Below are 26,300 nucleotides of genomic sequence, written 5' to 3'. Positions count from 1 at the left end.
CACATCACAATTACCTAGGAAGCTAATCTGAGTTTGTTTACCAGGTCCGGACTATGGTCTAGCTGGTATATGCTGAAAAGGCTCTCCAGGTGATTCTGATTCCTTATTAGGAACAACTGTTTTAATACTCAGAAAAATTTCCATGTTCTAATTCATAAGTTTAAAATTTTAATAGTCACCATAGGCTTAAGGCCCCAAATGTGGGTGTCACTGTTCCAAGTTCTCAATTTTTAAAAATGTATTCACTATTCAAGAGTTGCTTACTACTAACTAAAAACACTAACCCAAAAACAAAGAATTAAAAGTTGAGCACTAAAGCTATGACTGGGAGCAACATGGGTGAAATATAGACAATTATACAAAACCCTAATTCTGAGCTGTTACACACTTAACCAACACAAATGCACACATGAAAAATACAATTATATCAACTGGACTAAGTCACAGCAGTTTCCCAAGAGATATATTAAAATATACACCAAGCCAGTTTGCCACCTTTTGGCTAAGTTTGCATATATACAAAGTAATTACATACTATATAGTTTTCAGTTTGACTAGCATAGGACTGAGGCTTCCTATGAACCTGGAAATATTTTCTAAAGTTTACTAGTCTTGATTCCCCCTTTAAAACTAAGGAGAGCTCTGTTACTAACAGAGCAGAGAAAATCCTGAAATTCATTAGTAAATTTAATAATTATTTTCATTATTTAATTTTCAATTCCAATTTGTTTATGCCTTGTGGGGACTAAGACTTCACTAGAACAGATTTAAAACAATAATCTACAAGAAGCAATCTACGAAGACAGATAAGCTTTGGACAAAGTGAAATGTAGACAGGAACTACTAACTGTAAGAAAATACAGTAAAGGAGAAGCCATTTTATTAGCAGGGTATAATCTGAGAATTACAGGACCCAGAGAGGATAACCACAGTATTGACTCAAGATTTCAAATAGGAAAAGACACTGGGGTTTTGACTTAAAAAGAAGCAAAAAGAGTTTAGAGGTGCAAACTAAGAGGATGAAGTGATACAAAGCAGAACTCTCTCTGTTATCAGTAAATACAATCACATAAGAGACTATTACTGTTGATTATGTGGCTTCTTTTTAAAAATATTCTCCCAATTTCAGTTTGTAAAATCTAATCAGTAACTAAAAAACTGGACTCAGATTAGAACCTGTTATGATAGACTAATGACCTGAGATATTTATTTTGTGCCTCATCTTCAATGGTAAAACAAAAAGGCTGAGTGTAGCCAAAAGGTCCCTTGCAGTGATGACCCTCAATGTCCTGCTTCTATGTGAGAAAATAACCAAAAAGCGTAAGTAAAACCATAACCAAACTTGCATTAACTTAAGGAACTGCTAGAAAAATCTGATAATCACTTAAAACTGGAGTACTGACACCACATGGCTCCATGATCTGAAGGCTACAGAATTTCTACCTGAGCTGAGAGGGCACACATTTCAAGGGTTAAAACAAAAAACTAATCTGAGATCAATCTATTTCAATTTTTTCCATATGTGTTTAAAAAAATGTGACATAAAGCCCAGGTTCAATACATTTCTAAGAGATCAAGTTTGTTCACTGTATTATTCAAAATTCTGAATGCTTAATGTATTTCATCTGCTTAATCTAACAACTAAGTGTTTTCTAGTTATTCTGAATAATGCCAAGCTAAGCTTTCCACTGTGTAGAAATTGTTTAGTGAAGATCCCCTTCAAGTTGTGTGAGAACCGATTTCAGGAAGCCTCAATATGTGATGTAGCCCTCAAGTAGGTAGAAACGCCAAGTTTTATCAGAAGGAGCCAGCGTGCTCTCTCTGCAGCGACCTCTCCGAACAACCACTTCACTAGCAGAAGCTATAAATGGGACAACTCCCTTTTTCATTTTTTTGTGATAACTTCCTTTCACTATCATCAATATGCCTTTTATCCTTTAAAGTTAAAGAGTGTTTGATACCCAAAGACAAGTGTTTCAAAGCATGGAAAATATTACCTGTTCAAAGTTTAAAGTTTACATATGAAGTAATCCAAACCAGGCTGTCCGTCCCCTTTTAAAAATATAATACTGAAACATCGTCCCAAATAATTCTTTCTCCATCTCTAAATCCTAGACACCTGAGAGCAATTTCTAACATCATTAAAACTGCAGGCCTTTTTAAAGAGGACAAACAAAAATACCCTGGAGCAGGGCAGTGGACATCAGTGTTGATAAATCATTTCCAAAAAGAAAGCAGTTCCATAAGGGGAGGGTGTAGGAGGGGGAAGCAATCTCACCACTAACCTGATTTTGTAAAGCAACTTTTTTGCTGTTGTACTAGCAATTTTCCAGAAGTCAGGGATATTATAGTTGGAAACGGAATGATCTGGCACCTAAATTTATCTTTCTTTTAAAAGGTTTTTATTGTCAAGTGTTCCACAACACAAATACACAACTTTGCTCCATCACAAACACTGCTGACTAGTTCCAAAGAATCTTTCCAACAGAACTCTTATTAATCAGTGAGACTACCTAAAACAACACAACTTCAAAAAGTGAGCTATAAAGAGGACAATGTGATAGTTTCATGAAGGATAAACACTCAGAAATTTAGCAGCAGCTAAGACCCCGCCCCCCAAAAGGGGAGAAGACTAATGAAGACAATATAATGGTATAATGTCAGCAACACAGGGCTAAGATCAGGCTTTGTCCCTTTATATCCTAAGAGACTCATTTTACTACTTCTGAGCCTTTTTTCTCACGTATGACATAGGCCTGAATTACAGATTTCTATTTATGATTAAACTCTAAAGTGTTAGTTTTTATAGTCACAGACACGTGATCAAAAAGGTTCAGTGAAGATATGCAACCTACCTTCCTACCGCAGAGGACACTGAACACGGCCAGAGCCTCGTGTTCATCTTTAATCTTTTTTAGAGTCTTTCCCAAGTTTTTCTTGCTTTCCTGAAAGCCACCACACAGGCCCTCCCCACTAAATGTAAGGAGCTGTTATTACCCTATTGCTTGGACAATATCCACGTACTATAACTGAACAAAAATCTAAGCTCAAATGGTACTCTAAAATGAGCACTGTGTACAAGTTCCGTCATTAATTTGACGTGCAAAGAAATATAATCCACTAGAACTCGCAACTTCTCACAGCCATCCCCGCCGTCTACACAGGGATGGGAGCAGGTCCCCTAAGTAGCAATCCCGTCGCTACACCCTGACATGGAGCCTCAGGTACGAAGTAGTGGCTAACCAACCTTTTAGTCCCTGGCGATTGCCATCGCTTTCCCATTTGCATCCTGAGAGCAGTGGAGAAAAACAAAGGTCAGGAATTCCATTCACCAAATTATTTACTTCAATGGAGTTAAGTATCACTAATGGCGATGTCTTTTTTTTTCTTTTTGATGTTCCAAGATGTTCAGAAGTTAATGCTATGGTTTCACTGATCTAGTCATGCAGACATAAGACATGGTGGTACAAACAAAACTTACCAAGATCTCACTAATAGTGATAACCACCAAATAAAGCAAAGAAAATGTCCCCAAACCCCCCAAATCTGACCATCTCCTTCTGTGTGTGAGTCCCTGAAATGAAGGAATTAACCAATTTCTAAAATAAGCCTGTAGCCCATCCCTTAAGTTAGAAGTTTCATCACAACTACAGAACACCAGTGAAGACTACTGAAAGAAAAGACATTACCGAGGGGAAGTCTCTTTCTGGCGCTTTCGAGGTGATGGAGAGGCACTCCGGGAAGGGGAATGTCTCCGCCGCCTGCCTACCTCACCATTCTTCACATGGGACCTCTTGGGTCGCTCATCTTCTGAGGAAGAAGAGGAGCCAGAATCTATAATTACACAATAAACAAAAATTATGTTACATCTGTGCTTAAAAGAGTCTACCCATATTTTCTGAATCTAAGCAGATGGGAGTGTCCAAATTAGCAAGTTAAGCCCACTTATGCAAGCAAGCATGTATACAAGCCATCAGTCCTGAACAAAGGTTATTATCAATATATAGTCAGTGACTTAAAAACCAAGCATAAATATACATCATTATTATATAATGAAGTTATATAAATCATTCTCAAGGCACACTCCAATAGGATACAAGTGACCCTTTAAGAATCTAGTGATTTTCCAAATTAAGCACCTAAAGCATCTCAAGCAAGTACTTGAGGCTTGTTACTCTAAGCACTTTTAAAACTACTGGAAGTCCTATTAGGGTCTGAAAAACTTCTTTCCACGTCCCTAGCATTTATCACACAAACAAAAACAATGTACATGACAAGCCTTTCCTACAGGCCTGGTAGCAAATGTCTGGGACTGCAAAAAGAAAAACTTCAATTGTTTGCACATGGTTTCCTTAACTTAAAATAACTAATAACTGTTCCCAAATATCAAAACAAAGTCCCAGGGCACCTGTGTGACTTGGATGGTTAAGTATCCGACTCTTAATTTCGACTCAGGTCATCATCTCAGGGTCTTGAGATCAAGCCCTATGTCGGGCTCTGCCCTTGGAATGGAGCCTACTTAAGAGTCTCTCCCTCTCCCCTCCCCCATGCTTTCTCTCTCTCCACCTCTCTTAAAAAAAGAAGAAAATAAAACAAAGTCCCAAGTACCAAAAACACCAAAGACGTATATGCATTTTTAAGCCTTCCTATGATTTAACTTTTTTTCCCCCCAAAGATTTTATTTATTTATTTGACAGAAACAGAGACAGCCAGAGCAGGAACACAAGCAGCGGAAGTGGGAGAGGGAGAAGCAGGCTTCCTGCTGAGCAGGGAGCCCGATGTGGGACTCGATCCCAGAACTCTGGGATCATGACCCGAGCCGAAGGCAGATGCTTAACGACTGGGCCACCCAGGCGCCCTAACTTCATGTTTAAAGAGCTGCAAAAGCTCGATGGGCTTTTAATGGACTTAATGCCGCTGTGGGGTGCTTTGATCTCTATTTCGTAAATGAAAAGCAAAGGTAGCACACCTAAACTCGGTCACAAATACCCAGAGCTAATAAAATTAATTATTAGTAATTAAATAAATATTTATTCTTTTACAGATATAAAGTACACAAAACCTAGAAACAACCTAAATGTCCAAGTAGGTGACTGGCTCAATAAATTACAGTGTATTAATTATTACAATGAAAGGTTCTGGCTATTAAATTAGATCTAAGAACAGGGAAAGATATCTAGATATAATAAGTTAAAAAGGGAGGCAACATACAGTTTGAGCTTATGCAGGTTTTTTGGGGTTTTTTGCCCTTTTAAACCATAGATCCTTATAGACGGCACAGAAAAATTCTGAAGAAAAGCTTCCAGGAGTAAGACTAGGGATTGGGAGAAGAACTATACTTTTCCAAATTTTATACCCGTCTGTTTTACTATTGTACTGCAAAGATCTATTGTTTATAACTATTTAAAAGAAAATTAAGTTTTAAGAAAGGACTTAACACCAAAAAACAAAAGTAATACTTCCTCCCCTTGAATAGATTTCTATGCAGGCACATATTTCTCCCATGTACGCTCACTACAAGGATGGAGATTTGTATTTGGAGTATTTTTCATGAGGATATAGACAGAAAACAGTTGACTCCATATCCGTACCAGATGAAGACTGCTGGTTCTGTCGTCTGTACTGACGTCTCTGCTGCACAGAATCTGCCGCGGCCATTTTGCCACCTTTATCTTCTTCTGAAAGATGGATGCATTTAGAAAGTGTTTCTTTAGTTATGCATACAGAAAATGTAACATACTTGAGTTGGAAAATGGTCTCTTAAATCTCATTGGGTCAAGCAATACAACTATATATATATATTTTTTCTTACAAAAAGCTTTAAAATGCCAATTTAAATGCTGATTTTAGACTATGTTCACCACATGTAATCCAAATTTATTTACTATAGGTCACGCTAAGCGCTAAGGACTTTATAGGCATTATTTCAGTTAATCATAAAAAACCTGAAGGACAGTACTGTTAGCTGCATTTGAGATGAAAGAAGTGAGGGTCAGATAAATGAAGTAATTAAACAAAAAGCAGTTAAGTAGTGAAGCTGGGGATTCAAACCAGATTGGTCTCAACTTCAGAGCCGTAGCTCTTAACCACTAAGTCATATCCTATAATTATCTTTAACCAGAGGGGATGACGAAATGTGCCAAAAAATCTAATCCAGCTTAACAAAAAAACACACGAAAACTTACCCGATTCAGATAACTCTACTTTTCTAGGCTTAGGTGCTGGTGAAGGGGACTCTCTTTTCTCAGTACCTTTATGTTTTGTTACTAAAAAGAAGGGAAAAAAATACATACGTGGGAAAGCAAAACAAAACAACAAAGCCACACAAGACACTGTCTTAATGGTACAACAGGTGTCACTATCCTTATAAAGAATTTGATAATTAAATAATAAATCAATAATTTAATAATAAATTAAATGTTTGGGGAAAGCCTTGAAAAGCGCTATAATGATTTTTGAATCTGAAGATTCTCCCAAGAGAAATGCCAGTTAAGAGAAACTGGGAGTTGCTGTTTTGCAGCAGAAGCTCCGTGTAGAAGATATGTGTAACATTCAGCTCAGTAAAGCTCTGGGTGCTTAATCCCACAACCTAAAAACACATACACTCAACTACGGAGGCATCATCAGCACAAGAATTTCCAAGCACCCAACTATACCTGGGTTCAGGAAAGTTATAAAACTGATAAATGGTTAAGAAACAGATCTGATGAGGGACGCCTGGGTGGCTCAGTCGGTAAAGCGTCTGCCTTCAGCTCAGATCATGATTCCAGGGTCCTGGGATCAAGTCCCGCATCGGGCTCTCTGCTCTGCGGGGAGCCTGCTTCTCCCTCTGCCTCTGCCTCTCTCTCTCTCTCTCGGTCTCTCATGAATAAATAAATAAAATCTTAAAAAAAAAAAAATAGATCTGATGAAATCTTCAGAGAAAGAGATTTGTTTTGGAGAAGAGGAATGAGCCACCAAGAGACTAAAGATTCTTTATGTACCAATGCAACCTTCATAATAACATGAGAGATTTAAACTACCCATAAAAAAGTAAATCCTCGTAATACGAAAAATAAATACTAAGGCTGAAGGATTCTTTCCAAAGCTTAAAAGGAGGGGAGGGAAGGGGCAGAAGCTCTGAAATATACCTCCAGGTAGTAGGAGAGCTGTGAGTACCTTCTGAGTTATCCAACTTCTCTTTTCCAAGTTGCATGGAAAATTATGGCAACTGTCTTTTGTATGCTTGCTGTATTACTAAGCAGTGCTAAGCACTGTCGCTAGTATTAACCCCCATTTTACAGGAGAAATCTGAGGCTTAAAAAGAAGTAGCTTCAACTGAAGTCACATAGATAATTAAAGTGACTAGGATCTGAACCCAAGACTAGGATCTGAACCCAAGACTATTTCTAGAGCACAGCTTTAATTTCCAATTAACCAGCTCAATTGATAATATCCATCCACTATTTCAACTAAAATCAAAAGTATATACAGATATAACCACCGATCTTGCCACAGATTAACCTGAAACATCATTTGAGACCATGCTGCTAAGAACTCAATTTGAGGACAATATGATCCCCTGAGGATCCTTATTTATCTTTTCTGTTTGATTAAAGCAATTACTATGGGATGTTGACCCAGAATGTAGATACATTTCTTTTAACACACTCATACATACTCAGAATTCTGTAAAGCCTTATTCTAAGGGGCAGTTAACTAAGAGAGCTAGTGATCTGAAACAGAAATCTCATCTTTGCTAAAGTAGTCAAACTGAAGAATTTACAATACTTTTTTTTTTTTTTTAAGATTTATTTGAGAGAGTAAATGAGAGCAAGCAAGGAGGGGTGGAGCAGAGGGAGAGAGAATCACAAGCAGACTCCCTGCTGAGCACAGAGCCCAACGAAGGGCTTGATCTCACAACCCTGAGATCATGACCTGAGCCAAAATCGAGTCGGGTGCTTAACTGACTGAGCCACCCAGGTGCACCCCTCCCCTTTTTTAAACCACGATACTTTTTAAATGACCTGCATTTTATTAATGATTCTACCTAATAAGTAAGCATTTTCAACAAAACACTGGATTCGGTAAAAAAACGGTTAAAACCTCATTAGTTATTGTGAAACATGGCAGCAAAAGTGCATTTAAAACTTGTATTTTAACAAATTCAAAGAAATAAAATACAAATGCTTTTAAACTTTTAAGGATTTGAGGCTATTTTTCTGGGTCAGTATTCTCCACTTTAAAGTGTCAGTTAATCTTCAATTCTTGAGATGTTAGTAGAGGCATCCAGTTATCTATAAACCCCACATGTTCAAGTTACCACCTAAGAGAACTGGGTTCCAAAATTTGTGTTTGGAAGCAAACTGAATGTCAGAATGAATTTTCCTCAAAGACACATTAAAAATCTGGCTATGTCTGCAAGACAGTTGACAAATGCCAACTAAATAAACACAACTGAACTAGAATATACACATTTTTCCCCCACAGAAATACATAATTGCAATTTTATCCTGATCCAATCTCTCATGAATGGCTTAGCTAAAGTCTACTGTCAAAATACTTATACCATTAGAACAAGTATCTATTATATACCCCTATGCTGGTTTAAATATGATTGAATCGTAGTATTAACAGAGTTAATGTTTCATCCGGATGTGTTTATCTAGATGAGATTTTATAGTTTATTATGTTAATGTTTTATTTTTAGTATTCAAGGGGCAAAATCATTCTAGCATAAAGTCAGAAATCTTCTAAGTCAAATGAAAAACCAAAATTTTAAATCTACTTCAGTAGTCCTATTAATTATTAATCTCCCAGACTTGTCCAAACGATCCCGTGTAAAGATAAGTCACTGTTACCAGAATTGGTGAAATAATCATTGTCTACAGAATACAATTTATAGGGTTAAACTGATCTCATCCTAAAATTACAATAGGTCTAGATCCTCTGTAAACATATTTCATTAAATATCCCACTGATTTCAAAGCACTGCTTTATGTACTAAGATAATGCCAATTTAACTGACACGCCACTGATTACAAAATGCTTCCTGAAGATCCTTTCAGATAAGAATGTACAGTATACTCCAATTTACCTCTAAATTCCCTCAAATACTTTCCCTGAATCCTTCCTACTCCATTTGCCCAATATTAAAAAGTCCTGACTGGTAACTACTACATGAAATATGTAAGTAAAATCTATTACACTTCAACGGTATCACTGATCTTATTAGCCATGGAGTATCATAAAAAGGAATTTCAGAAATCACATCACCAGGTATAGAAACTAAAGAACTTCACCCTGCCCTCCATCTTCCACCTCTAGTCATCAAAACAACATTCTGGGATAGGAAAGTTGGGCAAAGTATACATTTTTCTACTGGGAAATGAGAACGCAAATTTTAGTCCTGGCTGGTTGACCTTGACCAAATCACTTAACCTGAGAACCAGTTTCTTGATAACAATCTCTAAAGTCTGTTCTACCTCTGAAATTTCATCACACAGACTAGGATCATTTTACTATAAAATGTTATTTCCAAGTATTTAGAGCCAAATTCAGCTTCAGTAGACACCAGGCCGTCTCTGACGATGTTGCCTACAGTGCGTCCTCTTTGGCTGTGTTTTGTTTGGACGTGGAAAACCTGTCCCAGAATCCAAAGGAATATAACTAGTTCTTTGTCTTCCACCATGACTTATTACTCTATGTGCGTATCTGCTTTAATTTTTTTTTTTTTTTTTTTTTGAAAGCAGTAGCTCGGGGCGCCTGGGTGGCTCAGATGGTTAAGCATCTGCCTTCGGCTCAGGTCATGATCCCAGGGTCCTGGGATCGAGCCCCGCATCTGGCTCCCTGCTCAGTGGGGAGCCTGCTTCTCCCTCTCCCACTCCCCCTGCTTGTGTTCCCTCTGTGTCTCTCTCTGTCAAATAAATAAATAAAATCTTAAAAAAAAAAAAAAGAAAGAAAGCAGTAGCCCACTCCCCTTGACAGTGTATCAGAACACAAGAGGTTGGGTTCCTGGGTAGACTCTGAAAAAAGTTAATTCCTAGCAACCTATTTTAACAAAGATTCAGTCCTCCCGTTCAGATACTTTTATTACTCTTTGGCTATAATGTAAATAGAAAGATCCTAACTTGATGTGTTTTTGTAAAATAAAAGGTGGGTAGTATTTTTTCACTAGAGAGCTTTCTAAAGGCTCCAGATGAAAGGAAAAAAAATATTCAAAAATACAAACACTTCACAGAAAAAGAAAAAAACTGGTCAGGACAATGGGCATCAGATTTGGACAAAGTGGCTGGAAACTACTGAAACTGTCCTAATTTTGAACAAAAGGTAATATGGGACATGAGGTTATGAAAGTAAGTGACCCTAAGGCCCCCTCCCATACTTAAATTAAGTCTGAACTTGGAAGACCCAAATGTGTCTATTCTCATCCAGCTGTCTGCCTAGGTATAAAGAGCCAATGTAACAAAAATGACCACATATAAAATTATATAGTCACCAAATTAATGTTAAAATTCAGAAAATAATCTACACATTACTCTTTACAGATCAGCATTATCTGCCAGTCCCCCCTGTCACTCTGATGGCTTGTCTATACCTCAATAAACACTCAAAATTTTGCCCATCCCCATCTTCTTTTTCTAACCTAAAAATTTAGATGTGATCAGAGCAAGCCCAGTATAAATCAACTTACGGACTGCTTCTCAAAAACCAATTACTATAGCAGCTTTTAGGATTCCCCCTCCCCCACTACTCACCTTTCAGGCTATCATCTCAGCCCTAACACCAGAGGCCCAAAGCAAACAGATCCTACTGCTTTTCTCCTTGTGTATTTATGCTAAAAGAACAGACCCCAATACACCACAACCTTCACTCAGACTAACAGAGCATTCTACTTGCCTGGCAGGATCACAGATCATAAATTCCTCAGAAATCAATCTGCAGAATAAACCAAGGACAACACTCAGAAGAACCCTGCCTAGAGCCTAAATTAATAAACAAATCAGCTTTTAAGAGGACACCATGTTCTTCCCTAAGGAGCACAATGTGGCCAAGAAAGAATTAAAACAATATGAAGTCCTCAAATAAGATATCAAACAAAAAAATCTTCAGGGAAAAAAAGTTAACCAGTCTTCATAGTAATAAAATGATCCCTTATCACGACAACACAAACTTTGATAAGTTACCCCAACCCAGCCCATGGGCTGGTAATGTATTTCTCCACCTACTTGATGCCAGAGGGCAAATGCTAAAAACAAAACACATTTACATGTAAACTCTACTGCAACAAACCCTAAGAACTTAGAGCAGAAAAGAAAAGGTGATAAGCAAATTTACAAAGAATATCCCATACAAAACTTTACCCAGCTACTTCACACCCTGAGGGGGGAGGGGCAGCAGGGACAGCAACAACTGACTGGGGACTTTGGAGTCAAATGAAGAACAAACATTATTTTTATGTGTCTGATTTTTACCTTTACCTGAAGTTCTCCCTGGAGAAACAGAAACACGACTTTTTCTCGTACGGTTTGACTGCTGGGGTGTTGGGGAATGACGAGTTTTTGGCGGTGGAGTTGCTGGAGGTGATGGCCTATGCCTTCGCCTGGGAGGACTTGCTGAAGGAGATAACCTACGAGTTTTTCGAGGGGGGCTGGATGTCCTCTTAGGAGGCTTCTTTGGCGGTGACCGGGAACGGGACGAAGAGGATGATGAGCTACTTCCAGACAAGGATGCTGATGAACGCCTTCTTCTGTGGAATAAAGTATTTGCATTCATTAACTGCGTATTTGTCAAGAGGGACCTTATAGGTATGTACAGTTTACACAAAAATATAGCTATTTTTATCCAACTTTTGAGTTTATGTAGCTAAGCACATAGTAAGTTTAAAAAAAAAAATGGGAAACAAAACCACAACCTAGGACAGGAAACAGCTAGTTCTGAGACTAAATATGAATAACTTATTCTGGTAAGTGCTTCTGTTTGAGTTGTCTTTCCAGCTATAAAATATGTCACGTTGAGTGCTATAATATGGTAACTAACCAGTCTCTTTCTTCCTTAGGGAAATCATCACTGTTTGGAGTTTGCATACAAAATTTGGGTGGCAAAGTATTTTCTACTCGATAGCAAAATGTCCAACAACCTTTAGGTTGCAACTTTTTAAAAAAAGATGTGCAACTGGGTTTGGAATTCATTTAGCTACATAAACTTAGAAGCAGGGGCCTCTCGAATTCTGCGGCAAAATTTGTGGTAAGTTTTGTTGCAATTATGTGTACCTGCAGAATTCACCTTTGGCGGAAGAATTCCTGAGAACCTGAAAAAAAGAAACCCTACCTTAAGTGTGAGATAGAAACTGGCTGAAAGGGAATCTTACACAATCTGCAAAATATTTTGACTGCTAAATGGCTCAGTAAGCACAATCAAAACACAGTTTGCAAAACTCCAATATAAGAAATAGCTGTTTCCACTAATCTTGTACTAGAAAGCACCAGCATTACTTTTCTCCTAAAAAAGAATAACCAATTTTAGAAGTGTGATGCCTAAATCGACTGACCATTTATGCCATTAGTCTCATTTGTCAATTGTAACATCAAGTCTATCATTTTTAGCAGTAGTCATAAAAATGGTTCATTTTATCACAACCCCCTCCCCAAATATTTTCTTTTGAAAAAATACGGGACTTTGAAAACCCTGACTGCAGAAACAAAAAATCATGGAGTTTGGTACTTCCCCTCTCTATTTCCAAGTAGATTCATATCCCTGCAAAAATCTCAAAGACAAAAAATTCTGTGCTAGGTATAATCTGAAGCACAATAATCACAGCTCCTTCCAAGGAAGTAAAGAAGGCCCTAAACTCTGCTACCAGTGCACCAGGCCTCTACTTTGGGCAGATTTAGCACCAATCTTTTTGTTAAAATATTAGGTCCAAACATTTTAACCTCATGCCAATTTTAAAATGATTTTTAAGAAAAGAACATTGGTACTGACAGGGTTACTTTTATGCCTAATCTTTTCAAAAGTACCTAGACATCAAACTGCTAAAAATGGCTATATCCATGGAATGGGATTATGGGTAACTTTCCCTTTGTTATTTGTTTGAAATTTTATAAACATTCGTTTCTATAATGAGGAAAAAAACATTTAAAACAAAAATGTAACTGCAAATAGGTTATTTTAATATTGGTAAAAGTAGCTTACTGGCTCTGTGGTCATCTGCTTTTCAGAAGCCAGTGATAATGAAAAACCAAAGGAAAAGGGAAGGTGGCAAATTCCCTTATCCCTAGGAGATCCTGGGATCTAAAAGGGTAAGTTAACACGAAGTATCAGTAAAATGGTCAATTTGTCTTCCCCCCAACACTGCACAAGCACTGCTTTCCATTGCAATTAAACCTCAAACAAGAGGCTCCTTAGAAGGCCATCACCTACTTATCACTCACGAGGTCTTTATTCCAGGGGGACACTAATTCAAACATTAGCCTAAAGCAAATGTGGTGCACTTTCAAGTACTGACACTTCCAAATTAAAAAAGAAAAAAAAAAAAAAAGGAAAGGGAGAAAAAACAAGAAAAAAGAAAGCCCTCACCGTCTCACTGGAGATCTACTCCTTCTATGCCTGGGTGGAGGTGGCATTCGTCTTGGTGGGGTTCTTCTTCGAGGAGATGGCCGCCTTCTCGGACTTGGCCTCCTTCTAGGTGAGTATGATCTGCCATAACAAACAGAATTAGGGCCTGAATAAACAAGAGCAAGGAATGAATTCCTTGACACAGTTTTCTCAACAGCTATATTTTAAAAATGGACTTCAAGGCATACGATTTTCCATTTATGTAGAGATTTTTATGGTGCACAGAAAGTGTCCTCAAATTCTCTCTGTAAGTCCAAAGAGTAACATTTGTACTAAATGCTCTCTACTGCTCTGAAATTATCTAATTCTACCCAGAGAGTAACATGTAAAAAACTCAAGAACTACATAGATCTTGAAGCCACAGCTCACCTTGATCGGGATCTATGACGCCGTCTAGGTCGAGTATGAGAAGGAGAGCGAGACCGTGTCCGGGATCTTGATTTGGAACGTGACCGTGATCTTGGTCGGGTCTTCTCCTTCTCCTTTTCTTTTTTGGAATTTTTCTCTGGAGAAGGTTCTTTAGGCTCTGGTACAGGTTCAGGTTTGGGAACCTTCAGGATGTCACTGTAGAAACAAAAAGCTTATTTTTCCCTTCTGTAGCTCAGACTCCTAAATCATAATACACTGATGTAATAAGGTTATTTTTCTCTAAAATGTTTTCAAAATCCATGAAGACTTCTTAGCTCCAAAAAGATACATACACATGAAAGTTAAAGAACAGTGAACTGCAAATAGGTTATTTTAATATTGATAAAAGTCGCTTACTGGCTCTGTGGTCATCTGCTTTTCGGAAGCCAGTGATAATGAAAAACCAAAGGAAGAGGGAAGGTGGCAAATTCCCTTATTCCTAGGAGATCTTGGGATCTAAGATCAACTTAACTCAAACCCAACCAGTTTAGATGCAGACAGATCCCACCACAGAGTTTGTCAGGTAGTCTAGGTATTCCAGAAAAATGACTAGTGCAATTAAAGTGAAAGTTAAAGAGCAACTAACAATTCTAACCATATACATTTTTAAGAATACAAAGTCATCCACAGTATTGGGAAAAAAGCAATTTACAATATATAAAATATCTGAAACAATACAACCAACCAATAGCAGTAGTCACCTTTAGGGTCTTTTACAACTCTCCTGTAGAACCGGAATCTTTTCAACAAGCTGATTTTATGATTTAAGAAATATAAAAAGGGAAATAAGGAATTTTATATTTGTAACTCAGTTATTCTTTTTTTTTTTTTTAAAGATTTATTTATTTATTTGAGAGAGCGAGAATGAGAGAGTACACGAGAGGGGGGAGGGTGAGAGGGAAAAGCAGGCTCCTCGCCGAGCAGGGAGCCCGATACGGGACTCGATCCAGGGAGTCCAGGATCATGATCTGAGCCGAAGGCAGTCGCTTAACCTATTGAGCCACCCAGGCGCCCCTGTAACTCAGAGTTATTCTACTGGCAGTCAGTCAATAATAGCCTAAAACTGTGATTATTTATAAATGAATTTTTATATACTTGCCTAGTAGAAGTGGCCTCTTGTACTGAAGGTTCTTTTACTTTCACTGATGGTTCTGGGAGCTCTGGAGTTTTTTCCTTCTTTTCCGGAGCAGGGGAAGGACTCCGGCTCTTGGTTCTGTGACGGGGAGATCGAGAATGACTGCGCTTTCTCTCTCTCCTGACAGGGGAAGATCGTCTTCTAGGGGAAGGAGATCTGGATTTGCGTCTAGGATGAAAGTAATTTTTTTCAGGTTTTTGAATCATGTGGATTGGGAGAGAGAGTCAAAGGGCAAAGTGAGAATTAATCTTTTTAAATACCACTGCTCCTTATACCTGAGAAATTCCTTGTGAAAATAAAGTATCCTGTCGTATTTACTTAACGGGGGGATGGGCCAAAAAAACCCCAGAAAGGCAAGCAAACAAAGGGTAACAACATTCTCCGATACACCAGTTTTAAGAGGAAAGCATTGACCTAAGACACTAGATTTAGAGTCTTAATCATTCCCAGAGACGAGGAGACCAAAGACCAACTTTTCAGAGGAAGAGGATGCTTGAAAGTAAAGAGAAATTCCATAATAACAACTCAAACCCAACCGGTTTAGATGCAGACAGATCCCACCACAGAGTTTGTCAGGTAGTCTAGGTATTCCAGAAAAAGGACTAGTGCAATTGAAGTAATATCCTCTTTGGAAGAGAAGAGAAATACGTCAAACCTACATAGCCTTTTTGAAAAGGAGAAGACCCCTTCCCTTTCCTTTACAATAATAGTTTCCCTAACTTGAAGTAAAACAGCAGGTCTGGTTCATCAATAGTGAAATAATTATCACAGTGATGTGCTTAACTCTAGAAATAGTACTGCTTCCCTGATAAGGAGGTTTTAATAGCAAATATACAAATTAAAATGAACAAAGAAATTTCCTCCTCCCTTTACTAATTCCAACAGATTTATGAAAAAATTAGCAGAACTCTAAAAACGAAAGCCTAGTAGAATTCTCACCTTTCACCACAAATACAGTAGAAGCTGAGTCGTAGGTTTAAAAATGGGAACCTAACCATAGTCTCATTGGAAGGAAGAAGAAAACAAATAAATGATCTGTTTTTGGTACAATACAACCATTTAAGAAAAGCAGAACAGGGAATTAGATAAGTATAATACGAATGGCTAATGGGGCACAGATTTCTAATAAAAAGGAAAGAAAGGAGTTGGAGTAGATTAAAATAATTAAATGCCATATTTAAACAAATGCAATATGAAAGGCAAGTCTAGATTTTGATTTAGGAATTAAGAGTTGTATAATTCACCAAGATTTTAGGAGACAATTATTATAGTCAAATGATCTGTCTCAAACAAAACAAGTGTTTTAGGCCAGAGACAAACCTTAGTCCACCGTGAAAATTGTACAATGGAAGAAATTCTCTGAATAGTGCTGTTAGCTTCCTTTTTATCTATGCAACTTTCTACACACAGAATACTTTACTAACTAAAGTACTTGCGAAACAGGTATGCATGTGTCGTATTATACCTTCTTGGGCTTCGAGACCTTTCCCTTTTTTCTCTGCTGCTTTCTTTTTCTTCCTTATCCCTCTTATCCTTGTCTTCATCTTGCTTTTTCATAGATGCCAACTTTTCTTGTTCAATCTGCAAAGATCAAGTTTTCAAAGTAAACACAGCTGAACACTTGAGATCAACAAACAAATTGAAGACTTTGCACCTCTGATAAATACCAATGCTATAAACCATTTCATTGGCTTCTGCTTTCCAGTAAGACTATTCTCAAATTTACTTAAAAAAAATCACTTTCACATTCATCTTATTCTTTTGTGATTTAACATACACTGCCGATGTGAAGAATCTGTGCTTACCTTTTACGTGGTTATTAAAGTTCAAATTTTCTTCTAAGTATGCACATATTAAAAAAAAATTTATCGCGCGCCTGGGTGGCTCAGTTAAGTGTCTGCCTTCAGCTCACCATGATCAGCTCACATCAATTCTATCATCATGGGGGGTCATGATGTGGAGTCCCACATCAGGCTCCTTGCTCAGCCGGGAGCCTGCTTCTCCCTCCGCCTGCCGCTTCCCCTGCTTGCGCGCAGACAAATAAATAAAAATCTTAAAAAAAAAATTTATCTACCAAATTACCGGACTCTGGAAAAATGACATTTTATTTATTTATTTTGGAGAGAGCACGCGCATGTGCACGAGCATGTGTGCACGGGGAGGGGAAAGGGCAGGGGGAGATGGTGAGGGAGAGAAGCAGACACCCCGCTGAACATGGAGCCCCTAGGGGCTGGATCCCACGACCCTGAGATCATGACCTGAGCCCGAAACCAAGAGTTGGGATATTCAACCAACTGAGCCTCCCAGGTGCCCTGGAAAATGACATTTTAAACTCAATGTCGAGGTTGGGGGAAAGGAGTGGAGAATCAAAACTGAATGTTTGAATATATTACAGCAAAGCGAAACAACATGCTGATCCTAGCTCTAGGTCATGTAAAATTTAAAGTGTCTTAGCAGTCTGGATACTCTCTCAAATCAACATTACACAAAAGAGAAAAGGCTATTACTTGTCTCTGTTTTATTTCTTCTTTCTTCAGTTCTAGAAAAGCGGAAGGGATTCCAGCGATGTTTTCTTGTGCACTTAAGAGCAGGGGCCACAGTTCTCCCATAAATTCTCTAGCATTTTTTCCATTCAAAAACCCAGTCAGGTTGATTTGCATCATTTTGGAGTCTGGATTCTGCAAAAAGACATGACAGGAAGAGAAACAGGTTACTTCAAAACAAGCCAACCAAACCAACCTAAAACTCATTAAATTAGTATTTTTTAAGTCTACCATAGGGGCTTAAATACATATATATTCTTTACTACTTAAAAAATAGTTTTCCCTAATAGTTTCTCAGCAATATAATCTCTAGCACAGATTACCAAATTCTCTCTCACTCTACCAAAAGCATCAGAGCAGCCTGTTAATCCTTTGTGGATTTCGTAAGTATTTTTAGACTATGTGGCTGTTAGTGGGCCTTACTTACATTTATAAACTTTAAAAACCATCATGAACATCCACAAATTCCTGCATTTACTAATAAAGAAAATGTTTGCTTGCCTGGGAATTTTCCCCCAAAAGAGAAACTGAAAAAGTACATAAACTGTTCACTTCTCTAACACTGTAAGATAGCTTTCTATAAAATATCTACCGTCCAGTTATGAAAACTAACAAGTTATGCATGCACTCTGTAACTTTTGAAGACTAAGCTGAAAGGCTGAATTCTATATAAGGAAAATCTATTATAACAATGCCTCAAATTCTCAACTGTCCACAAAGGGCTAAGAGGTCAAGTTTTCTCAAAAGTAACTGGGTTTTTAAATGCTAAATCTGTTGGTCAAGCAACAAGGTCCATATAACAAGCACAGCTCAATAGCACAAAGCAAGTACAGATTCCAGGTGTCTTCAGTTTCTTCTTGGAACCTTGGGGGTTTGGAATCGCCAAGTCCCCTGTAGAGAAAGATGTTCCCTTGGCTTGCTTCCGACTCCCTACTGCAACTCAACCACCTTGAGTTTAATGTTATATCATTTATCTAAATTGCAAAAGACGAACAAGCAATAATGAGTACACAACCACAAAAAAAGAGAAGATTGTTTAAAAAAGTTCTAAACTTTAATCTCATGCTCACTACAAGGGGAATACTACCAGATACTTAGGTTTTAAAAAAGCACTAAAATACAAATCAGTAAAGCATTTCTCCAATAAAATCTATCTTTAATCATCATTTTAAAAACGGTTTCCCACGTTCCTGTTTTCTAAGTAAAATGTATACATTTCAAAGGAAGTGCTTTCTTAAAATTAATCTTTAAAAATATTCAAAACAAAATGTAATTACCAAATTATTTTAAAAATAGAAATACCTTATCAGTTGAAATGCCAACTGTTCTGTCAAAACACAAGGGCGAACTCTTTGGGAAAAGGATTAACGTAAAGGTAAATTCACATTGGTATATTTGCCAAAAGGTCATATGGTACATCTTACTATCCCTTGGGTTGTTGTGGCAAAATAACAAACTATCTTATAATAAAACGGTTTCAAAACATCAATTCTATCATCATCTCATATTATCTCACGAATGAAAAAAGGAAATAACTATATTAACTGGTTCTAATAATGCTGCCAATTTATTTCAGTCTGAAGTTTAAGCATAATGTAAACAAAAAAGTCTGTGCCTAAAATGTTAATTGATGGCTAGCTGACATGCAGCTACAACTAAAGACTTCAGTTACTTGATTATTTTAAAAACAATATCCAATCAAATCAGAATTGCCCCTCATGCTTCACATAAACGTCCATCTCATAATAGTATTTTTTAAAGAGCAGTGTATAGATTTACCCAATTGCTCTTTCCTGTTTGTGTTTTTTTTTTTGTTGTTGTTGTTGTTGATGTTCGGCCACTTTACACAACTCACCTCCAAACACACACTGCATCATCAAGGGAGTTGGGTCAGAGCGACATTGGGACACTCACTCTGCTGTGACCTAATAAGGTGATGGTGCTATACTTCAGACGCAAGGAATAACTTCCATTTTGGTTCAGGCCTTTTAAATCATAAATCACATTATCATTAGAAAATTGCTGTCAAAGTAACTTAACATGTAACAGCAAAATTACAAACAATAAGTTTGATTTTTCACCTGTGTAGCTTTCAAAACTATGTACCTTCACTAAACTTCCAGGCTTAATAGTTGTTTACAAAGTGAATTCTTTTCACAACAAACATTGTAAAATAACCCTCCTATATTTGTACTCCATAGAAAAATTCAGTTTCCATAGATTCACAAAATTATGTCACATATTCAGAAATAAGAGCCATTTGTGTATTATTACCTTCACTTCCAGCTGGTTGAATATAAACTCAATCACAACATCATCTTCAAACCCAAGGATTTCCGTTACTCGTTTTGTTATCCAAGGCTTTATAACCTCCAAATTTACTTTGCTCATGTCCACCTGATAAAACATGCAAGAAATTCTTGAGTACAAGGTTCATAATCCTAAAAGAAAGCTCACTTAAGAGTTTTGTCCAACCAAGTTCCTTTTCAGCTTATGAAATTTTTTGGTGTAGCATGGTACAATCTGACTCATTCTTGTGTGGTTGTGCTATCCTGTGTGTGGTGTTGCTAAAAGGTGGAAAATGTTTAATTAAAACAGTCCCAAAATGTTTGAGTCAACTGTGCTATAAAAGGTACAGAAACAGTTTTGGGAAGAATACCTTTTTTTCTAGGCATTCTGCAAATTTCAGCTGCTTCAGTAGCTTCTTCTGTTTGTTGCTGAACCGATTATCCTGTTCTGCACTTGTTCCCTGCAGGAAAAGAAACAGATTTTAATTAAGAGTTCAAAGTTAAATGCCTACTTTTTATCAGCTAATGATGGCTATGACTTTTACAGTAGAAAACAGGGTGATCAAATAAATAGAAAACACCACAGCTAACATTCATAGGTGTAGAATGTATACTTTTTTCCCAATGAAGCGGACACTGAAAAAACTTGACTGTATTTAAAAATTACAAACAAAATATAAGCTCATTGTAACAAATCAAACAGTATAGCAGTATACAACACAAAGCTAGCACCTCCCCCACAACCAAGTTTGATGTGTATCTTTTTACACCTTTTTCTATGTTAAAAGACTTTTAAGGTTTTGTATAAGTGCGAATAAATTGAAATATTTACTATACTTAATATATACATCCAAACAAGACCATTAAATTTCATCCTCTTGTGACAACCAGTAGCATGCTTACAAAATTATTGTGGCAATGCATATAAACAGGGCGAAAAGGAAAAAGAAAACACCCTAGGACTCAGTCAGTTTTCACAACTTTAAGAACTTGGAATGCATGAAAAATACAGGTTTATCTTAATTAACTCACTTAATTGCAGCAATGATTCTGGAAAAATGAGAGCTTACAAATACTAATTGAGACCATTAAGTGATCACTAATTAGTCTGCATTTTGTCGTTCCAACTGGACCAAATAACTAAAATAACTGGCTATGTGATGTGAAATCTACTGATTGCACTAAGTTGGCCACTGTCCCTTAGAAAGTGATCAAGAAAAAATTCTGTTTAGGAAGGTAAAGAACCTGGATTAGAACCCCAATTCTGCCAAGAACTTCAGCCATATGACTCAAAGTTCCTTAACCTCTGAGAATGTTTCCTTACTTGCTAAAATCTACTTTGCAAGGGCTGTGTATCTCAAGAATAATGTATGTAAAGTAACTGGCATGTGGCAGAAATTCAGCAAATGAAAGCTATCATTACTATCTGAACTGAAAAATTCAGTTTACTATCTGGTTGCCTGTACTAACAAGGTAACTCCCTAAATTCTTTAACTGGAGTTTAAATCCAGTCAACTCCTCTAAGGAATAATAGGTAGTATATAAAAACCCACACTTCTTCTTCCAGATTTTTACTAACACCAAAAGCAAACGTTGTTTTAAAATTTATCAACCGCCTTGTTCTTTTTCTATTGGAACTCCCTTCCATTGGAAATAACAGCCAACAAAAATCCTAAGAATAGGCTTTTGTGTCAAAATATTACACTTGGATCATGGGAATATTGAGTACTTACTACAAAATACTTTGATGGAAATTAGAAAACGAGTTCATCAACAGAATGGAAATCTGATAAGCTCTCTCAATTGAGACTATCATTACAGAAATAACTACAGTATCGCTTGCACAGCCTACGAACAAACAACTGCCTATTTTAAGTAGGTGCTTGGAATAATCCTGGGATTTTTGATGAAAAACTAGTTGGCACAATTAAAGCCAATTAAAGAATTTCAATGTCGACTTCAGAATGTCAAGAGTTACGTTCCTTAAAGTCTTGGTCTTCCCCCTCTTCCAACTTTCCCTTTAAAACCACGCAAACTGCGAATTATACGCTCCAGGGAGTGGAAAGAGCCAACCTACGTTACATAAAGTATAGATTTTGACCAAAACCACCGGTCTCCATATGGTCCGTTCTGCATCAAAAGCATCCGCAAACTTTAGTCCTATTAGTGTCACTTCCCACCCATCTAGGTATCTACTCGGTAATCATTTCCTACAGCAGTGGAATATGGGACAAACAGGTTCCAGCAGTACCAGCCTGGTAAAGTCTGGGCCCTGAGCACCAACTTCGACGAGATAGCTTCCCCGCCTGCAGGTGTTGGACGCGCGGCCCCGGGAGAACCTAGGTAAGAGGCCCCTTTTCTCCAGCGGACTTCAAAACAGTAGAACAAACGCGGGTGGGGGGCGGTGTGCGGGAAGAAAACTTGATCCACCCCCGGCCCCTGCCTCCATACACGTGCACGCTTTTTGTTGCACCGGTTGCCCTTAGTCTCAGATTCAAACGTTCCAACTACCTATTATCGGAGTTCCCCTCCCTAAAGGAATATCAAATTGGGCGGGAGTTCCCGCGAACTCTGACCCCGCGCCTCCGCGAAGACTTAGGACGGGGTGGGGGGGGGGTGGATTCGGCGCTGTTCTCTCAAGAAAAGCCGCTGAACGCCGTTTCCTGTCCTCCCTAACACGCTCTCCTGGGGCGGTACCCCCAAAACCGTACTCTCCAGAATCCTTCCTCCGCCAGTCACCTCAGGGCTTCCCTCCGGCCTCCCCACAGGGACTTCCTCCTCGCGGCCCAACTAGGCCCCAGGACGGGGCGGCGCGCGCGGCTCGGCCTGCAGGCCCCACCAGGCAGGCGGGCGGCGGGGTACCACTCCGGCCCATTCCCGCCGCCATTTTCCGGCGACCGTCGCTGCCGCGTAGGGGGGACGATCCCGGAGGAGGAGACTGCGCAGGGGCGCACCGGTCTCCGCCGCAGGGCAGGGGGGGAGCGTCCGCTGGCACGGAAGATCATCAGGATCTTCGAAGCCTCCCCTCGCTGGCCACAACCGTTCCGAGTTTAGGGCCCCCCCCCGGGCCTTACCGATAAGCCCCTCACCTCACCCCAGATCCCCGCGCTTCTACTTACGCGGAAGAATCCCGCGTCCATCTTGCTGCCTCGCTCGGAGATCGCTCCCTATCCCACAATACACCGCGCCGCCGCGACGGAGGGCGGGACCGGCAGGGAAAGCAGAGCGCCGGGACGCAGCGCGCGCCGCTCCACCCGCCCCTTCAGCCGACACGAGGCCGCGCCTGCTCAGTGCAGTGAGCACCCGCCACGCGTGCGCACGCGCGCCCAAGGGGCGGGCTGCTGCCGTCTCCGAGGCTCCCAAGTAGCCAGTCCGGGAGGAGCGTCTCGCGATCGCAGCCAATGAAAACAAGAGAGAGAGAGTCATTGGGTCGCCCCGCCCTGCGAATCCTTTTGTGGCGCTCGATCAGCCTTGTTCGCGCAGCGTGACTTGGCCCATCCTTCGACCCGTAGTGGAGGAGGCCTCCCGCCCTGGGGGTTCCATGGAGCGATTGAAGAGAAAGGCTGTTACCTCAGAGTGACGCCGGCGAGGCGGCTCGCGCGCGGAAGGGAGGCCTCCCGGGCTTTCGTGTCATCGTAAAAGTTGTGATTGTGTTGCTTTTACGAGTTTGCCAGTTATTAAGATCGACTCTAAAGCAGTCGAGCTGTATAGTATGAATGAAGTCTGCGCTGTGGCCGTTTCCTCGGGTTGCCCCCCCCCCATCTTCAAGCTCATTCGTTTGGGGAGGAAGCTGAAAATACCCGGCAGAGGAGTTTCGGCTTCAGCCGACCGGCAGGAAGCGGGCGAGAGAACCGTGGCCCTGAGCCTGGGCGTGGGCCTGGTGGGCCGCCCTGCCGCCTCGGCGCCCTGCCCTGGCCCGGGGGGGCCTCCTGCATCGCGTGCAGGGCGCCCCATTGCCGCCCAGCGCCGGAAGGCGGGTGTCCCTCTGGCCATATTTCATAAAGTTACCCCCCACAAACGCGCGCGCGCAGGCTCTCCCACTCCCTCCTCCCTTTCCTGCTCTTGGCAGCACGCATCCCACTCCATACTGTGTATTTGTTCATCCCTGCGGCTTTAAATACCAGTTATATGCTGGCAACTTCATGGACCTGTAGCTCAGACTTCTCTCCCGATCTTTAAACTCGTACAGGCAGCTTCCTGCTGGACATTTCCACTTGGATTGACATCAGAAATTTAACCAGTCCAGACATTGAACTCCTGATCCCTACCCTTCTCTCCCTCACTCCCCACACACCCCAGAAAACCCACCTGCTCCTCCCAGAGTCTTCGGTCTCAGTTGATGGCTACATCTTTTCCTTTGTTTAGGACACAAGCCTTGGTATTACTCTCATCGTTTTTTCCCTTTCATCCCACTTCCAGACTATCCGGAAACCCACACGGCTATAATCCTGGCTCAAGGCGCCGTCAACTTTTGCCTCAATTTCTGCCCTGGCTTCCTAACAGGCCTCCCTGCTTCTGCCCTTGCCACTCAGTATCTACTCTAAATGCAGCGGACTGACCCTATTAGAAAACCTTAGACATGTCACTCTTAAGCTCGAAACCTTCTCCAGAGTCCCTCATTTTTCTCAGAACAAAGGCTAAAATCCTGCCTGATGCTCCCCTATTTCTTCTTTGATCTCCTCCCTAGCACCCTAACACTCCTCACTGCCTGGGGACTTCCTAAGCTTGCTCTTGCCTCAAGACCTTTGCACTGGTTGTAACTTCTGCTTGGAATGCTCTACCCCCAGATACCTACTTGGCAAATTTCAAGGTTTTGCTTAAGTATCACCGAGTCAATGAGGTCTACGCTGTCCCACTGGAAATTGCTTACACACCGTCTCTATACTCCTGATGCCCCTTAATCTACTGTTGTTGTTTTTTTTTCTCCTTGGCATTTACCACCCTGTAATATTTACCTATTTTTAATGTTTGTTTCTTATACGTTCCCCACACTAGAATGTAAACTCCTTAAAGTCAGGGCATTTTCTTTTTTGCTCACAGATGTGTCCCTAGCACCAAGAACAGTGTCTGGCACATAGTAGAGGCTCAATAAAATTTGCTAAATGAACAACAGCTTTATCAGGGGGTCAAAGATGGGGAAGTGACTGGCTTCCACAGAACAAGCCAGTTGACCAGATGGAACCGTGAAATCACAATGCCCCACATCTCACTGATGATTCTCACTGGTTCTGATCAGTCTTTGTGTTTTGTATCTTTTCTTTACTGTCTCTGCCCTTTTGCTGCCAATCCCATAAATTTTGGCTTTCCTTGCAGTTCTGCCATTGACCCTTTTTACTTTTCACTCAATAAAGATGACCTATCTGTCCTCTCCTGGTTTCAATGACCACTTCATCTCCCAAACCTATTTATCTCAGACACAGTTCTGCCCCAGATCTTTATGTGCAACTTCTTATTACAGTCACTTGGGATGTCCTGTAGATACCTCACACTCAACACGTCCCAAACTGAATTCATCTTCTTTCACTTGCCTCAACCCTCTGCTTTCCCAATCTCAATAAATGAGCCTACCTTTCTCCCTGTCATCATTCTTCTGTCTTCTTCGTATTCTACAACCACCAGATCTTGCCTTTCATTTCTGTTGCCTTCCTTCTAGCCCCATTGCCTCTTTAATTTAATTTGGATTACTGTCTGGGTCATTGCAGCAACAACCTATTAACCATTTCCCCTCCCTTCAAGGTTGATGTCTCTACCCTATATCGAGAGTAATTTTCTTTTTTAAAAAAAGGTTTTATTTATTTGAGAGAGAGAGTGTGCGCGAGCATGAGCGGGGGGGAGGGGCAGAGGGAGAGAGACAGCGGACTCCATGCTGAGGGTGGAGCTTGACTCACACTCGGGCTGCATTCCAGGACCCGGAGATCATGACCTGAACCAAAGTCAGATGCTTAACTGACTGAGCCACCCAGGCAGCCCTCAAGAGTGATTATCTAAGATAATAATCTTGATCCTTTCACTCCCCAACTTAAAACCTTTCTGTGGCTCCCCATTGTCCTCTAGATAAAGCCTAAGCTAGTTACATAAGGGGCTTATAAAACCCCTTATGATGTGTTTACTGCTCCCTTCTTCAGACTCATCTCATGGACCAAGCCTCTCCCTGCACACATCCTTCGCTTCTAAGCTGCAGCCACATTGAACTACAGATGTGGTCTGGTTATGAACAGGTTAGGTTTCAAAGTCAGTTTCTTGCCTACACATTGGTAAACCTACAGTTACTAAGAGGTGACTCAAATAACACTTCCCCTAACGAGCCTTTCCCGACCAGTCTTCTGAAAA

General features: G+C 39.9%; 1 protein-coding gene across 15 annotated transcripts in view; it reads right to left on the bottom strand.

Moving 5' to 3' along the window:
* SRRM1 (serine and arginine repetitive matrix 1) overlaps window positions 1–24,316 on the bottom strand; it is a 32,056-nt gene extending 7,740 nt beyond the window's left edge. Inside the window, exons 1-13 of one of the 15 annotated variants that reach the window (XM_044914435.1) lie at window positions 24,279–24,316; window positions 20,342–20,431; window positions 19,957–20,079; window positions 17,647–17,817; window positions 16,605–16,720; window positions 15,104–15,307; window positions 13,966–14,160; window positions 13,558–13,677; window positions 11,454–11,728; window positions 6,186–6,266; window positions 5,592–5,678; window positions 3,690–3,834; window positions 3,248–3,289 (exon numbers count right to left, since the gene is read on the bottom strand). In XM_044914435.1, the coding sequence (XP_044770370.1) occupies window positions 3,248–3,289; window positions 3,690–3,834; window positions 5,592–5,678; window positions 6,186–6,266; window positions 11,454–11,728; window positions 13,558–13,677; window positions 13,966–14,160; window positions 15,104–15,307; window positions 16,605–16,720; window positions 17,647–17,817; window positions 19,957–20,073 (1,553 nt within the window). In that variant the 5' untranslated portion in view covers window positions 20,074–20,079; window positions 20,342–20,431; window positions 24,279–24,316. Of the gene's footprint in view, window positions 1–3,247; window positions 3,290–3,689; window positions 3,835–5,591; window positions 5,679–6,185; window positions 6,267–11,453; window positions 11,729–13,557; window positions 13,678–13,965; window positions 14,161–15,103; window positions 15,308–16,604; window positions 16,721–17,646; window positions 17,818–19,956; window positions 20,080–20,341; window positions 20,432–23,089; window positions 23,239–24,278 lie in introns of those variants that run through there. The other 14 variants (XM_044914423.1, XM_044914427.1, XM_044914424.1 and 11 more) reach the window with 14 other exon arrangements.
* Between the last annotated feature and the right edge of the window lie 1,984 nt (window positions 24,317–26,300).

The sequence above is a fragment of the Neomonachus schauinslandi genome, chromosome 4 (assembly GCF_002201575.2).
Source record: "Neomonachus schauinslandi chromosome 4, ASM220157v2, whole genome shotgun sequence".
NCBI lineage: Eukaryota > Metazoa > Chordata > Mammalia > Carnivora > Phocidae > Neomonachus > Neomonachus schauinslandi.
Note: the sequence above shows the minus strand (reverse complement) of the source record. Positions and strands in the feature narration are given on the sequence as shown.